General features: G+C 34.7%; 1 protein-coding gene across 2 annotated transcripts in view; it reads right to left on the reverse strand.

Moving 5' to 3' along the window:
• Nucleotides 1-3,867: 3,867 nt before the first annotated feature.
• Nucleotides 3,868-16,014, reverse strand: part of LOC133632615 (early estrogen-induced gene 1 protein-like) — a 38,288-nt gene continuing 26,141 nt past the window's right edge. For both annotated transcript variants that reach the window (XM_062025127.1, XM_062025128.1), the window contains 8 exons: nt 12,654-12,770; nt 12,431-12,477; nt 12,160-12,311; nt 9,909-10,013; nt 9,534-9,726; nt 5,750-5,871; nt 5,566-5,635; nt 3,868-5,505 (listed from right to left, as the gene is read on the reverse strand). In XM_062025127.1, the coding sequence (XP_061881111.1) occupies nt 5,460-5,505; nt 5,566-5,635; nt 5,750-5,871; nt 9,534-9,726; nt 9,909-10,013; nt 12,160-12,311; nt 12,431-12,477; nt 12,654-12,770 (852 nt within the window). In that variant the 3' untranslated portion in view covers nt 3,868-5,459. The remainder of the gene's footprint in view (nt 5,506-5,565; nt 5,636-5,749; nt 5,872-9,533; nt 9,727-9,908; nt 10,014-12,159; nt 12,312-12,430; nt 12,478-12,653; nt 12,771-16,014) is intronic.

Here is a 16,014-nt window from a genome sequence, read left to right on the forward strand (position 1 = left end):
ACTGCCAGTAAACAGTATATATAATGTAGTAACAGACACCTTCATAACAATATGTACAATATACAAAAAAACTGCAAGTATATGTATATAATGTAGTAACAGACACCTTCATAACAATATGTAATATGTACAATATACACACTGCAAGTATATATGTCATGTAGTAACAGACATCTTCATAACAATATGTAATATGTACAATATACACACTGCAAGTATATATATAATGTAGTAACAGACACCTTCATAACAATAAGTAATATGTAGAGATGTCCGATAATATTGGCCTGCCGATATTATCGGCCGATAAATGCAATATCGGAAAATATCGGTATCGTTTTTTTTTTTTATCAGTATCTTTTTTTTCGTTTTTTAATTAAATCAACATATAAAACACAAGATACACTTACAATTAGTGCACCAACCCAAAAAACCTCCCTCCCCCATTTACACTCATTCACACAAAAGGGTTGTTTCTTTCTGTTATTAATATTCTGGTTCCTACATTATATATCAATATATATCAATACAGTCTGCAAGGGATACAGTTCGTAAGCACACATGATTGTGCGTGCTGCTTGTCCACTAATAGGGGGGGGGGGGGGCGGGGGGGTTACCCACATATGCGGTCCTCTCCAAGGTTTCTCATAGTCATTCACCGACGTCCCACTGGGGTGAGTTTTTCCTTGCCCGTATGTGGGCTCTGTACCGAGGATGTCGTTGTGGCTTGTACAGCCCTTTGAGACACTTGTGATTTAGGGCTATATAGATAAACATTGATTGATTGATTGATTGATAATAGTACTAACCTTTAACAATTAATTTTACTCATTTTCATTAATTACTAGTTTCTATGTAACTGTTTTTATACTGTTTTACTTTCTTTTTTATTCAAGAAAATGTTTTTAATTTATTTATCTTGTTTTATTTTATTATTTTCTCTAAAAAGGACCTTATCTTCACCATACCTGGTTGTCTAAATTAGGCATAATAATGTGTTAATTCCACAAATGTATATATCGGTATCGGTTGATATTGGTATCGGTAATTAAAGAGTTGGACAACATCGTAATATCGGATATCGGCAAAAAGCCATTATTGGACATCCCTAGTAATATGTAAAATATACACAGTACAAGTATATATATAATGTAGTAACAGACACCTTCATAACAATATGTAATATGTACAATATACACACTGCAAGTATGAGGATGAACTACTGAGTGAGGGGAAAGTGACTCGAACCTTGGAGCCATGCTATTTCGACATAAATGGAGTGCTTACCCAAACAAACCGTAAAAAGTGAAGTACTCTGAGCAGCCTGTCCTCGTGTTCCTCAAATGTGTCAGGAAAGACGATGTGACTTTTAGGAAAGACCAAGACTTCACTCAAGTTCTTTCCATCCACGCATATCTCAGGGCGTTCAATTGATCGCAACTGGACTGTTGGGTTGGTCTTAGTAGATGTTTGGTCTCTCATCCGAGTAGACTTCATCAGTTCATGCTCTTAGACTTAGATTAGTCACATCTAGTCTTAGACTTAGATTGGTCACATCTAGTCATAGACTTAGATTGGTCACATCTAGTCTTAGACTTAGATTGGTCACATCTAGTCTTAGACTTAGATTGGTCACATCTAGTCTTAGACTTAGATTGGTCACATCTAGTCTTAGACTTGGAATGGTCAGATCTAGTCTTGGACTTGGATTGGTCAGATCTAGTCTTAGACTTCGTTTGTGAGACCTAGTCTGGCGGCTAGTGCCAAAACCTCAGTAAACTTCATCAGTTCATGCTCATAGACTTGTAGTGGTCAAATCTAGTCTTAGACTTGGAATGGTCAGATCTAGTCTTGGACTTAGATTGGTCAGATCTAGTCTTGGACTTAGATTGGTCAGATCTAGTCTTGGACTTAGATAGGTCAGATTTAGTCTTGGACTTAGATTAGTCAGATTTAGTCTTGGACTTAGATTAGTCAGATTTAGTCTTGGACTTAGATTGGTCAGATTTAGTCTTAGACTTAGATTGTTCCGATCTAGTCTGAGACTAAGATTGTTCCGATCTAGTCTGAGACTTACATTGGTCAGATCTAGTCTGAGACTTAGATTGGTCAGATCTAGTCTGAGACTTAGATCGATCAGATCTAGTCCAGCGGCTGGTGCCAAAACCCCAAATATTTATACTTCAAAACCAGGAAGGTGTGCCTGGGCAAGGATGGTTTCGCCCTATCGTAGTGAGAAAAAACAACTGTTGAGATGCAAACAATCCTAACTGTCAAAGCCAACGACATTCATTGAAGTGTAATTTCCCCTCGTTAGCATTGAAGTATTGTGTGATAGAACCATCGCTGTGGATCGACTACTACCAGTCCAAAATAGTCGGAATTCCCCGTCTTAGCATTCCATTCAGTTGTAAACAAATGTCACAAATGGCATTCTGGTCACTTTCTGTGACTATAATGTTTCTAACTCCTGTTATTTGTTGGAGGCTAAATTGCAGAGTGTTTTATGAATGGTTGAAAGGACAGTGTTGTATGTGGGAGACAGGTGGTGTCGCAGACCACCTCCTCTGTTCAGGGATGGTTTTTCAACCTTGACATTGATGGCCTCTTTCGTACCATCCGTCCTCCCAGTCCAGAATCTGTATATCTTTGTTTTCAAAGGAGTGCTGTTTCTCACTGAGGTGCAAGTAGACCGCGGAGTCTTGGCCTGAAGACTTTGCCCTTCTATGCTGTGCCATGCGTCGGCTTAGTGGTTGTTTTGTTTCCCCAATATATGAATCAGTGCATTCGTCATCGGTTCAGCACCTCCAAGTCCGAGTCCATGGTTCTCGCCCGGAAAAGGGTGGAGTGCCATCTCCGGGTTGGGGAAGAGGTCTTGCCCCAAGTGGAGGAGTTCAAGTACCTCGGAGTCTTGTTCACGAGTGAGGTAAGAGTGGATCGTGAGTTGGACAGGCGGATCTTTGCAGACCCTGCATCGATCCATCGGGGTGAAGAAGGAACTGAGCCGGAAGGCAAAGCTCTCAATTTACTGGTCGATCTACGTTCCCATCCTCACCTATGGTCATGAGCTTTGGGTTATGACCGAAAGGACAAGATCACGGGTACAAGCGGCCGAAATTAGTTTTCTCCGTTGGGTGGTGGGGCTCTCCCTTAGAGATAGGGTGAGAAGCTCGGAGTAGAGTAAAGCCGCTGCTCCTCCACATCGAGAGGAGCCAGCTGAGGTGGTTCGGGCATCTGGTCATCCCTGGGGAGGTGTTTAGGGAACGTCCGACCGGTAGGAAACCACGGGACAGACGCAGGACACGTTGGGAAGACTATGTCTCCCAGCTGGCCTGGGAACGCCCCGGGATCCCCCGGGAGGAGCTGGACGAGGTGGCTGGGGAGAGGGAAGTTTGGCCTTCTCTGCTTAGGCTGCTGCCCCCGCGACCCGGCCTCGGATAAGCGGAAGAAAATGGATGGATGGATGGATGGGCAGTCATCATGACACCGGGTTGTTTTTGTGGGTGTGGGGTGTCCGGTGTTTAGGACGCACCAGTCTCTGTCTCAGGGTGTTGCCTGGTTTGAAGTGTACTGGGGTGTTGTGTTGGTTTAAAATCTACTTCCACCTGGTAGTAGCCAGACTTCAAATCCATGATGGAGAACCACTTCGAACCAGTCCAAGCTGAGAAGGCTTCCTCGATCTTGGGCAATCGGGTGTCACCATTCTTCATTTTGACCACAATGATGGGGGAAGCAAAGGGACTTTCTGATGTCTTAATGATATTAGCATGTTCCACTAGCATGTTACAACACTTAAATACTTACCGGTACTTCTGTAAGTAGACCTGGAAATGATCAGTTTTTATATCCCCACAAAAAACAACAACATAAGAGTAGATTTTTATTGTTTAAAGTGAATTCTCCAACGAAAGTTGCGTCATTCTCTATAACTCGTAGTATCTTTGTTATTATACAATATTACAATTTCTAGAAGGAAAGCGGGAGTCAAGTGGTGTGCTCGTAACCATCCTCCGGTCTGAACCATCACAGAATACTGAGACAAAAATAGAAACGTGTGCTTTTAGAGAAGAAGTGTGGTGGCGTCAACCCGACAAGGCCAGAAAAGACCATCAGTGGTTCGTCCCTAAACGACGTGAACTCAAACAAAACGTGTCAGTTCACTAATAAAGAAAGCAGCGTTACAAACACAAAAAACTGTAGCTTGGCTTGGAAAACCTCCCAAATTGTAAACAGGAAACAAATCTTTACTGAAACTCCTTTTGAGTGGAAAAGTACGGTGGCTGACAGACACAAAAAACCCTAAAAACCACTAAATGGGACAAAGTCTACAGGGTCATGTGGGAAAAAAAACAACAGTTAGGCAGGCTACTAGAAAGTTAGCCGAGCTGTCAGGCGTTAACCAGCTACGCTACCAGGAAATTAGCCAGTTAAGCTATTAGGAAGTTATAACCCGCTAGGGAACAAGTAAGTTAGCCAAGCTACCGGGATGTCAGCCAGTTTGGCTACTAGAAAGTTAGCCAAGCTACCAAATGTTAGCTAGCTAGGCTACCAGGGAGTTAGACAAGCTGCCAGTTGTTAGCCAGCTAGACTACTAGGAAGTTATAGCCAGCTAGGCAACTAGTAAGTTAGCCAATCTTCCAGGAATTGAGCCAGTTTGGCTACTGGGAAGTTAGCCAAGTTGCCAAATGTTAGCTCGCTAGGCTACCAGGAAATTAGCCAGTCAAGCTATTAGGAAGTTATAGCCTGCTAGGGAACGGGTAAGTTAGCCAAGCTACCAAATGTTAGCTAGCTAGGCTACCAGTTGTTAGCCAGCTAGACTACTAGGAAGTTATAGCCAGCTAGGCAACTAGTAAGTTAGCCAAGCTACCAGGAATTGAGCCAGTTTGGCTACTGGGAAGTTAGCCAAGTTACCAAATGTTAGCTAGCTAGGCTAACAAATGTTAGCTAGGTTACCAAAAAGTTAGCCAAGCTGCCAGGTGTTAGCCAGCCAGACTACTAGGAAGTTAGCCAGCTAAGCTTCTAGGTAGTTAGCCAAGCTGCCAGGAAATTAGCCAGCCATTGGGAGTTACCGCGAGTTTGTCCCAGTCAGCCACCATGAAAAAGAGCTACAAAAACGTGTTTTTGGTAGAGATTTGAGTGAAAAAAAATGTGTAAAATCTTTAAAAGTCAAGAAAAAAAACATCTTGTTTGTGTTGAAAACAAAAGGTGTGTACTTTCTTGTGTCTTGGTGCGGCTGCTCCACCAGGGGGCAGCAGAGATGAGACATGAACTTTGAAGAAAGGCCACACCTTTAGCTTGCAGCAACAAGAATGTGAGGAAACAAAATGGCTTCTCCTGGCCGTCACCAGCGAGCCCGCCTACACGAGGCGCTTCAGGAGAGAAACCTGTACGGACACAAAGTGCTTCAGGGGGTCACATGTTGACGCGAGACGTTCGTGACCAGCGTTAAAGTGCGGACTTCAGTGGCTCTCGATCACCACGGGCTCGTAGCCCCCCGCCGAGACCCTGGGGAGGACGGCACACGTCAGTCAGCGCCAAGTCTCCAAAGCGGCGAGGCCAACTCACCTGTTCCCCAGCCGGATGGCGCTGAGCGCGGTGGTGCCGTCTCTGTTGACGAACAGACGCAGGTTGCTGTCTGCACGGACACACAGGTGCACTTCTTTTTACGCTTGTATGTCACTTTAAACACGGCCTCACGCTTTTATTCCACCCTGGGACAGACCATTTGTGTCATCTGCCCCTGGCCCACCTTCAGTGTTGTTGACGTCGGCAAAGTTTTGGCTTTGGACAATTTTCTCCACGATGTCGTCGGCGTCCATGCGGGTGTCGTTCACCCAAGATGGCCGACTTTCCACCGAGTCCTGCTTCCTCCTACGACAGGAGGGGAAAAATGATTAAAATAAAGAAAGTACAATAAAGATAAACACGTAAATTCAATAAATACAATAAAGTCAGTAAAATTAAGTGAAATACATTACAAATTAAGGTGAATTGACTCAATTAAATCAAATAGAATAAGAATAAAATACAATTTAAAAAAAAAAAAAAAAATTAAATCAAATAAATACATAAAAAAAATGTAAACAAAGTGAATGAACACAATTAAACTAAATAGAATTGGATTAAAATTTTAATTTAAAAAAAATGAATAAAATTCTAATTTAAATAAAATAAAATACATACAATTAAATAAATACATTAAAAAGTAATACAATTAAAGTGAATGAACACAGTTAAACTACATAGAATAGGATTTAAATGTATTTAAATAAATACAAATATTAACTTAAATAAAATAATACATAAAAGTAGTTCAAATAAATACATAAAAAAATAATACAATTAAAGTGAATGAATACAGTTTAACTAAATAAAATAGGATTAAAATGTATTTCATTAGATAAAATTAACTTAAATATAAAAAAGAATACATAAAATGAGTTCAAATAAATACTTAAAAAATGTGTACAATTAAAGTGAATGAACTCAGTTAAATCAAATACAGTAAGAATAAAATACAATTTAATTAAAAAAAAAAATGCAACTAAAGTGAATGAACTCAATTAAATCAAATAGAATAAGAATAAAATAAAATGTAATTAAAAAAGAATCAATTAAATTAAATAATTACATAAAAAAAACAATTAATCAATTAAAGTGAATTAACACAATTCAACTAAATAAAATAGGATTCAAATTTATTTAAATTAAATTAAAAAAATGAATTAAATATTAATTTAAATTAAATAAAATAATACATAAAATTACAATTAATCAATTAAAGTGAATTAACACAATTCAACTAAATAAAATAGGATTCAAATTTATTTAAATTAAATAAAAAAATGAATTAAATATTAATTTAACTTAAATAAAATAATACATAAAATTAGATTACATAAAACATTAATACAATTAAAGTGCATGATCTCAAATAGAGTAAGAATAAAATACAATTTAATTAAAAAATAATAAATTAAATTAAATAATTACATAAAAAAACAATTAAACATTTAAAGTGAATGAACACGATTCAACTAAATAGAATAGGATTAAAACTGATTTAAATTAAAATAATGAATAAAATATTTCAAATTAAATCAAATAATACATAAAATTAAATCAAATAAATACATAAAAAATGTATACAATTAAAGTGAATGAACACAGTCAACTAAATAGAATAGGATTAAAATTGATTTAATCTAAATAAAATGTTAATTTAAATAAAATAATACATCAAATTAGATCAACTAAATACATAACAAATTAATACAATTAAAAGTGAATGAACACAGTTAAACTACATAGAATAGGATTTAAATGTATTTAAATAAATAAAAATATTAACTTAAATAAAATAATACATAAAAGTAGTTCAAATAAATACATAAAAAATAATACAATTAAACTGAATGAATACAGTTCAACTAAATAAAATAGGATTAAAATGTATTTCATTAGATAAAATTAACTTAAATATAAAAAAGAATACATAAAATTAGTTCAAATAAATACTTAAAAAATGTGTACAATTAAAGTGAATGAACTCAGTTAAATCAAATACAGTAAGAATAAAATACAATTTAATTTTTAAAAAAAATGCAACTAAAGTGAATGAACTCAATTAAATCAAATAGAATAAGAATAAAATAAAATGTAATTAAAAAAGAATCAATTAAATTAAATAATTACATAAAAAAAACAATTAATCAATTAAAGTGAATTAACACAATTCAACTAAATAAAATTGGATTCAAATTTATTTAAATTAAATTAAAAAAAATGAATTAAATATTAATTTAAATTAAATAAAATAATACATAAAATTACAATTAATCAATTAAAGTGAATTAACACAATTCAACTAAATAAAATAGGATTCAAATTTATTTAAATTAAATAAAAAAATGAATTAAATATTAATTTAACTTAAATAAAATAATACATAAAATTAGATTACATAAAACATTAATACAATTAAAGTGAATGATCTCAAATAGAGTAAGAATAAAATACAATTTAATTAAAAAATAATAAATTAAATTAAATAATTACATAAAAAAAACAATTAAACATTTAAAGTGAATGAACACGATTCAACTAAATAGAATAGGATTAAAATTGATTTAAATTAAAATAATGAATAAAATATTTCAAATTAAATCAAATAATACATAAAATTAAATCAAATAAATACATAAAAAATGTATACAATTAAAGTGAATGAACACAGTCAACTAAATAGAATAGGATTAAAATTGATTTAATCTAAATAAAATGTTAATTTAAATAAAATAATACATCAAATTAGATCAACTAAATACATAACAAATTAATACAATTAAAAGTGAATGAACACAGTTAAACTAAATAGAATAGGATTCAAATGTATTTAAATTAAATTTAAAAAAATAATAAAATATTAAGTTAAATAAAATAAAAACAAAATTAGAGCAATACATTAAAAATTAATACAATTAAAGTGAATGAACACATTTGAACTAAATAGAATATGATTAAAATGTATTTAATTAAATAAAATATCAACTTAAATAAAATAAAATACATAAAATTAGTTAAAATTAATACAATTAAAGTGAATGAACTCAATTAAATCAAGTAAAGAATAAAATACAATTTAATCATAAATTCATTACATTTAAAAAAGTATACAATTAAAGTTAATTAACACAATTAAACTAAATGGAATAGAATTACAATTTATTCAAATTAAATAAAATATTAACTCAAATAAAATATAAATAAAATTTGATCAAATAAATACATGAAAAATTAATACAATTAAAGTGAATGAACACAGTTAAACTAAATAGAATAGGATTCAAATTGATTTAAATAAAATAAAATATTAACTTAAATAAAATAAAATACATACAATTAGATCAAATAAATATATTAAAAACTAATACAATTAAAGTGAATGAACTCAATTAAATTAAATAGTGTAAAAATAAAATACAATTAAATTAAATAAGAATAAATATAATTAAATTAGATAGTTATATTAAAAAGTATTACAATTAAAGTGAATGAGCACAATTAAGTTAAAAAGAATAGGAATAAAATACATTTGAAATAAATAAAATACATAAAATAAAATAAATTAAATGAGACAAAACGAATACATCAAAAGTTAATACAGTTAAAGTGAATGAAGAAAATTAAATTAAATAGAATGGAAGTAAAATTATATACGACAAAACATCATACAATTATATATACAATAATAATACATAGGCTGAAATTAAAGAAATGCTATTAAATTAAATACAATAGCACTGAAAGCAGTTAAATTAAATACAATAAATACAATTAAAATAAATACACTTAAATAAAATAAATAAAATAAAACTAAATATAATAAAAATGAATAAAATACATTAACATATAAATAAATAAAATAACTAAATAAAAATTAACAGATTTAAAGTAAATGAACACAATGAAATGAAATGCAATAACAATAAATATAATTTAATAGATTATATGGATAAGGTCAAAGCAGGTACCTTGGAGGCCTGTTGGTGTGTAGGATGGGCCTGGGGGGCCGGGGGGGTCTCTCCAAGCGCCCCGCCTCCTTGTCTCCGTCTCCCTCGGCAGTTAAGGTCCCCGGCCCCCCCGAGGTGCTGCTGCCGGTGGAGGTGTTCCTGCGGTGGGTCAGGTCAGACAAGCTGGAGGAGCAGGAGTGCTCTGTGCTGTAGCCTGCAAGACCCAGGACATCCCATAATAATCACCAACATGGCTCGTTAGCTTGCATGGAGGCGCTAAGCTAAACCCTGAACCTCCACAATTGTCATCCTGCAGGACCACGAGGGCCCCAAGCAGAGTGACCAGGTCATAGGTGTCCACACAGATGCCTGACGGCGTGAATGATGGAAAGAAACCTGAGATTCTGCTGTGCTGGCTGGCGTAGCTGGAGTTCCTGGAGTGGCCCGACTGGAAGACTTCCCCCGGACTGCACGGGTTCCCTTCAGGGTCTTCCAGGAGACCTGAGGACAGCAAAAGTAGAAGTTTGTCTTCAATTATTTCTATTATTATTCTGTTATTATTAACACTCACTTGACAGTAACTTGTTAATACTCATAGTGCTGCAAGTAGTACTACAAATGGTACTACAAATAGTGTTACAAATAGTACTACAAATAGTACTACAAATAGTGTTATAAATAGTGTTACAAGTAGTACTACAAATAGTGTTAGAAGTAGTACAACAAATAGTACTACAAATAGTACTACAAATAGTGTTACAAATAGTACTACAAATAGTACTACAAATAGTGTTATACATAGTGTTACAAGTAGTACTACAAATAGTGTTAGAAGTAGTACAACAAATAGTACTACAAATAGTGTTACAAATAGTACTACAAATAGTACTACAAATAGTGTTACAAATGGTGCTACAAATTGTGCTACAAATAGTACTACAAATCGTACTACAAATAGTGTTACAAATAGTACTACAAATAGTGTAACAAATACTACTACAAATAGTGTTATAAATAGTGTTACAAGTAGTACTACAAATAGTGTTAGAAGTAGTACAACAAATAGTACTACAAATAGTACTACAAATAGTGTTATACTAGAAATAGTGTTACAAATAGTACTAGTAATAATATTAGAAATAGTGTTACAAATAGTGTTATAATAGTGTTACAAATAGTACTACAAATAGCACTACAAATAGTGTTACAAATACTACTACAAATAGTGTTATAGTGTTAGAAATAGTACTACAAATAGTGTTAGTGTTACAAATAGTGTTACAAATAGTACTACAATTAGCCATACAAATAGTGTTACAAATAGTACTGAAAGTAGTACTAGAAATACTACTAAAAATAGTACTACAAATAGTGTTACAAATCGTACTAGTAATAGTATTAGAAATAGTGTTACATATAGTGTTATAATAGTGTTACAGTTAGTACTACAAATAGTGTTACAAATAGTGTTAGAAATAGCACTACAAATAGTGTTACAAATAGTGTTACAAATAGTACTGAAAGTAGTACTAGAAATACTACTAAAAATAGTACTAGAAATAGTGTTACAAATAGTACTAGTAATAGTATTAGAAATAGTGTTATAATAGTGTTACAATTAGTACTACAAATAGTGTTACAAATAGTACTACAAATAGTGTTCCAAATAGTACTACAAATAGTACTAAAAGTAGTACCAGAAATAGTACTAGAAATACTACTAAGTAGTACTAGAAATACTACTACAAATACTACTAGAAATAGTGTTGCAAATATTACTAGAAATAGTACTAGTACTACAAATAGTACCAAAAGTAGTACCAGAAATACTACTAAGTAGTACTAGAAATACTACTACAAATACTACTAGAAATAGTGTTGCAAATATTATTAGAAATAGTACTAGAAATAGTGTTATAATAGTGTTACAAATAGTACTACAAATAATACTACAAATGGTGTTGCAAATAGTACTACAAATAATACTACATATAGTGTTACAAATAGTATTACAAATAGTGTTACAAATAGTACTACATATAGTGTTACAAAGAGTGTTACAAAGAGTGTTACAAATAGTGTTACAAATAGTACTACATATAGTGTTACAAAGAGTGTTACAAAGAGTGTTACAAATAGTGTTACAAATAGTACTACATATAGTGTTACAAAGAGTGTTACAAAGAGTGTTACAAATAGTACTACAAAGAGTGTTACAAATAGTACTACAAATAGTACTACAAATAGTGTTTAAAATAGTACTACAAATAATACTACAAATAGTACTACAAATAGTGTTACAAGAGTGTTAAAAATAGTACTAAAAATAGTGTTACAAAGAGTGTTACAAATAGTACTACAAATAGTACTACAAAGAGTGTTACTAGAAATAGTGCCACTGTAGAGTTGAACACAAGCAGTGCGCCCCCCAGCGGTTGTGAGAAGTATATCGATGACGTAATATCTAGCAATGTGATGACATCATTGTTTTTCGCTCTCTGGCAGACAAGGTTCAACACGGCGGACCTTCAGACTGTTCCAGAGGGTCTTGGTTGGATTCCGAACAAAACTCTGACATGTAAATATTGCGCATGTTCTTGAAAAAGGTCAAAGAAATAAATGGTAGCGGGACATCCCGTGGCGTTACCTGAGCTGACGACGGAGGGTCGAGGTTTGGGGGTCCGGCCCAGGGAAATCCCTCCGCCTGGCCCGGGTTGGGCGGTTCCCTCCCCCTTGCAGTCCAGCTGCAGGGTGTGCTCACGTCCCGGGATGGAGATGGACTTGGCGGTGCTGGGAGGACTGTGGGTGGGCGGGGGGGACATGTTTAGCTTGCAAAACATTCCTGCTTGGCTAAAGGTCGGAGGTCACAGGGAGGCTGATTTGCGGCGGGGGTGGGGGGGAAAGAAAGAAGAACTCACGTTTTGAAGCAGGGGTCTCCTGACAGGAGGGTCATCCCGATGATAACCTGCAAGGACAAAAACATGTTACACAAACATGTCAGCGTGGAAACTACCCACGGTGTGTGTGTGCATTCCTGCTTCCTGCTTCCTGTCTGACCATGTGACCTCCTTCCTGCACTGGAACTCTTCAACGAGTACTTAGTTCCTGGAACACTTACTGCAAATGTAAACGTTAGCTCGCCTTGAGTATGGAGTTGTCCTGCCGCGTGTTCTTGGTGTCGTATCCTTCCAGCAGGCAGCAGCGCACCGCCGAGCCTGAGCCTGCAAACTCCGCCATGTTGAGGTCGGTGAAGCCCAGCTGAAAGCAGGAAGAGATGCTTTTGATTATTATTTTTGATGGGCCTGCTGCGATTATTATTTTTTATGGGCCTGCTGCGATTATTATTTTTTTATGGGCCTGCTGCGATTTTATTTATTTTTTATGGGCCTGCTGCGTAGCGTGCTAACGTTTCACGCTAGCCTTTGTGCCCATTTTGAATGTTTAAACCTAACAATCATGGTTCCTAAAACTCGGCATTAACCGTTTGCATGCTAACATAACAGACGTTAGCATACTTCCCAGATGGCGCCAAGTATCAAAAATCAGGTTAAATTGTGTAAATTATCTAAAAAACTAGCAAAAAACTTTAGCATGTTAATGTTAGCCTGCTAATTTAAGAGACGTTAGCATGCTAACGTTCACACAAGTATGCTAACAGTTGACGTGTGACCGCATAGAGTTTTAGAAACCATTATGTTTAGGTTTAAACATTCAACATTAGCATAAAATGTTAGCATGCTAACGTAAGAGACATTAGCATGCTTCCAAGATGGCGCCGAGTATCAAAATTAATGGTTTTTAGGTTTAAACATATGAACTTAGGGACGGCGTGGCGAAGCTGGTAGAGTGGCTGTGCCAGCAATCGGAGTGTTGCTGGTTACTGGGGTTCAATTCCCACCTTCTACCTTCCTAGTCACGTCCGTTGTGTCCTTGGGCAAGACACTTCACCCTTTGCCTCTGATGGCTGCTGGTTAGCGCCTTGCATGGCAGCTCCCGCCATCAGTGTGTGTGAATGGGTAAATGTGAAAATACTGTCAAAGCGCTTTGAGTACCTTGAAGGTAGAAAAGCGCTATACAAGTATAACCCATTTATCATTTATTCATAACTTAGCATAAACGCTAGCATAAAATGTTTATATGCCAATATAAGAGAAGCAAGGAACAATGTTAGAATGCTAACGTTCACACTAGTATGCTAACAGTTGACGTGTGACCGCATAGAGTTTTAGAAATCATTATGTTTAGGTTTAAACATTAAATAATTAGCACAATATCTAGCATAAAATGTTAGCATGCTAACTTAAGAGACATTAGCATACTTCCAAGATGGCGCCAAGTATAAAAAATCAGGATTCTTAGGTTAAATTGTGCAAATTATCTAAAAAGCTAGCAAAAAAACTTTAGCATATTAACGTTAGCCTGCTAATATAAGAGACGTTAGCATGCTAACGTTCACACAAGTAGGCTAACAGTTGACGTGTGACCGCATAGAGTTTTAGAAACCATTATCTTTAGGTTTAAACATTCAAAATTAGCACAATAGCTAGCATAAAATGTTAGCATGCTAACGTAAGAGACATTAGCATGCTTCCAAGATGGCGCCGAGTATCAAAATTAATGGTTTTTAGGTTTAAACATATGAACTTAGCATAAACGCTTGCATAAAATGTTTATATGCCAATATAAGAGAAGCGAGAAACAATGTTAGAATGCTAACGTTCACACTAGTATGCTAACAGTTGACGTGTGACCGCATAGTTTTAGAAATCATTATGTTTAGGTTTAAACATTAAATAATTAGCACAATATCTAGCATAAAATGTTAGCATGCTAACTTAAGAGACATTAGCATACTTCCAAGATGGCGCCAAGTAAAAAAAAATCAGGATTCTTAGGTTAAATTGTGCAAATTATCTAAAAAGCTAGCAAAAAAACTTTAACATATTAACGTTAGCCTGCTAATATAAGAGACGTTAGCATGCTAACGTTCACACAAGTAGGCTAACAGTTGACGTGTGACCGCATAGAGTTTTAGAAACCATTATCTTTAGGTTTAAACATTCAAAAGTAGCACAATAGCTAGCATAAAATGTAGCATGCTAACGTAAGACACATTAGCATACTTCGAAGATGGCGCCAAGTATCAAAATTAATGATTTTTAGGTGTAAACATATGAACTTAGCAAAAACGTGTAATTACGTGCAATTTTACTACATGAATACCGCTAATCGTTCCATCTTACACAAGGTTTCGTTAAATCGTGCTTTCATTCGCAATATAAAACCATAAAAAATAAACCTGGCGTCCATCCTTCATGTTGTTTTTTTAATGACAGTGACTTTGAACCCAGCTTGCAGGTCCAGTAAGTAGTCCGAGGCAAAGCAGAACCACCTGGGCAAAGATTTATGTGCGCCAGCTCTTCAAAAAGTAGTAAAAAGCAGTCTGTTTGGCAGCCACTAAAAATGCTTTATGAAGCGTGTGATGTCTGCACTCTTCCATTAATAATAGCTAGAAAATTCCACCGGAAAATTTGATGGGCCTGCTATCTGTGCCCTGACCCTCTGGCCAGGGGTTGATCAATACTTCTAAGATTACGCCACATATCCAAACCCGTGATTTTTAGGGTTAAACATACAAAATTGGCTTAAAAGCTAGCATAAGACGAGAGAATTCTAATATAAGAGACGTTAGCATACTTTTAAGACGACGCCAAGTATCCAAACCCATGATTTTTAGGGTTAAGCATACAAAATTAGCTTAAAAGCTAGGATAAAACATTAGCATGTTAACATTAGCATGCTTATATAAGAGATGTTGGCATACTTCCAAGATGGTGCCAAGTATCAAAATCTATGATTTTTAGGTATAAACATACAACATTTTATAAAAAGCTAGCATTAACCGTTTGCATGCTAACATAAGAGAAGTTAACATATTTCTAAGATGGGGCCAAGTATGCAAACCCGTGATTTTTAGGGTTAAACATACAAAATTAGCTTAAAAGCTAGCATTAACTGTTTGTATGCTAACATAAAAGACTGTTAGCATGAAGCCATAGGACAAGTTAACGTACATTTAAAATAGCGATAAGTATTAAAATGCACTACTTTTAGGTCCAAACATACAAAATTATCTGAACAGCTAGCAGAAAATGTTAGCATGCTAACATTGGCATGTTAAAGTTAGCATGCTAATACAAGAGACATTAGCATACTTCCAAGATGGTGCCAAATATCAAAATCTATAATTTTTAGGTATAAACATACAACATTTGTTAAAAAGCTAGCATTAACCGTTTGCATGCTAACATAAGAGAAGTTAGCATGCTTCTAAGATGGCGCCAAGTATCCAAACTCAGGATTTTTAGGGTTAAACATACAAAATTAGCTTAAAAGCTAGGACAAAACTTTAGAATGTAATGTGGGCATGCTAATAAAAGAGGCGTTAGCAAACTTTTAAGATGGTGCAAAGTATCAAAATCTATAATTTTTAGGTATAAAC

The sequence above is a fragment of the Entelurus aequoreus genome, linkage group LG17 (assembly GCF_033978785.1).
Source record: "Entelurus aequoreus isolate RoL-2023_Sb linkage group LG17, RoL_Eaeq_v1.1, whole genome shotgun sequence".
Lineage (NCBI taxonomy): Eukaryota > Metazoa > Chordata > Actinopteri > Syngnathiformes > Syngnathidae > Entelurus > Entelurus aequoreus.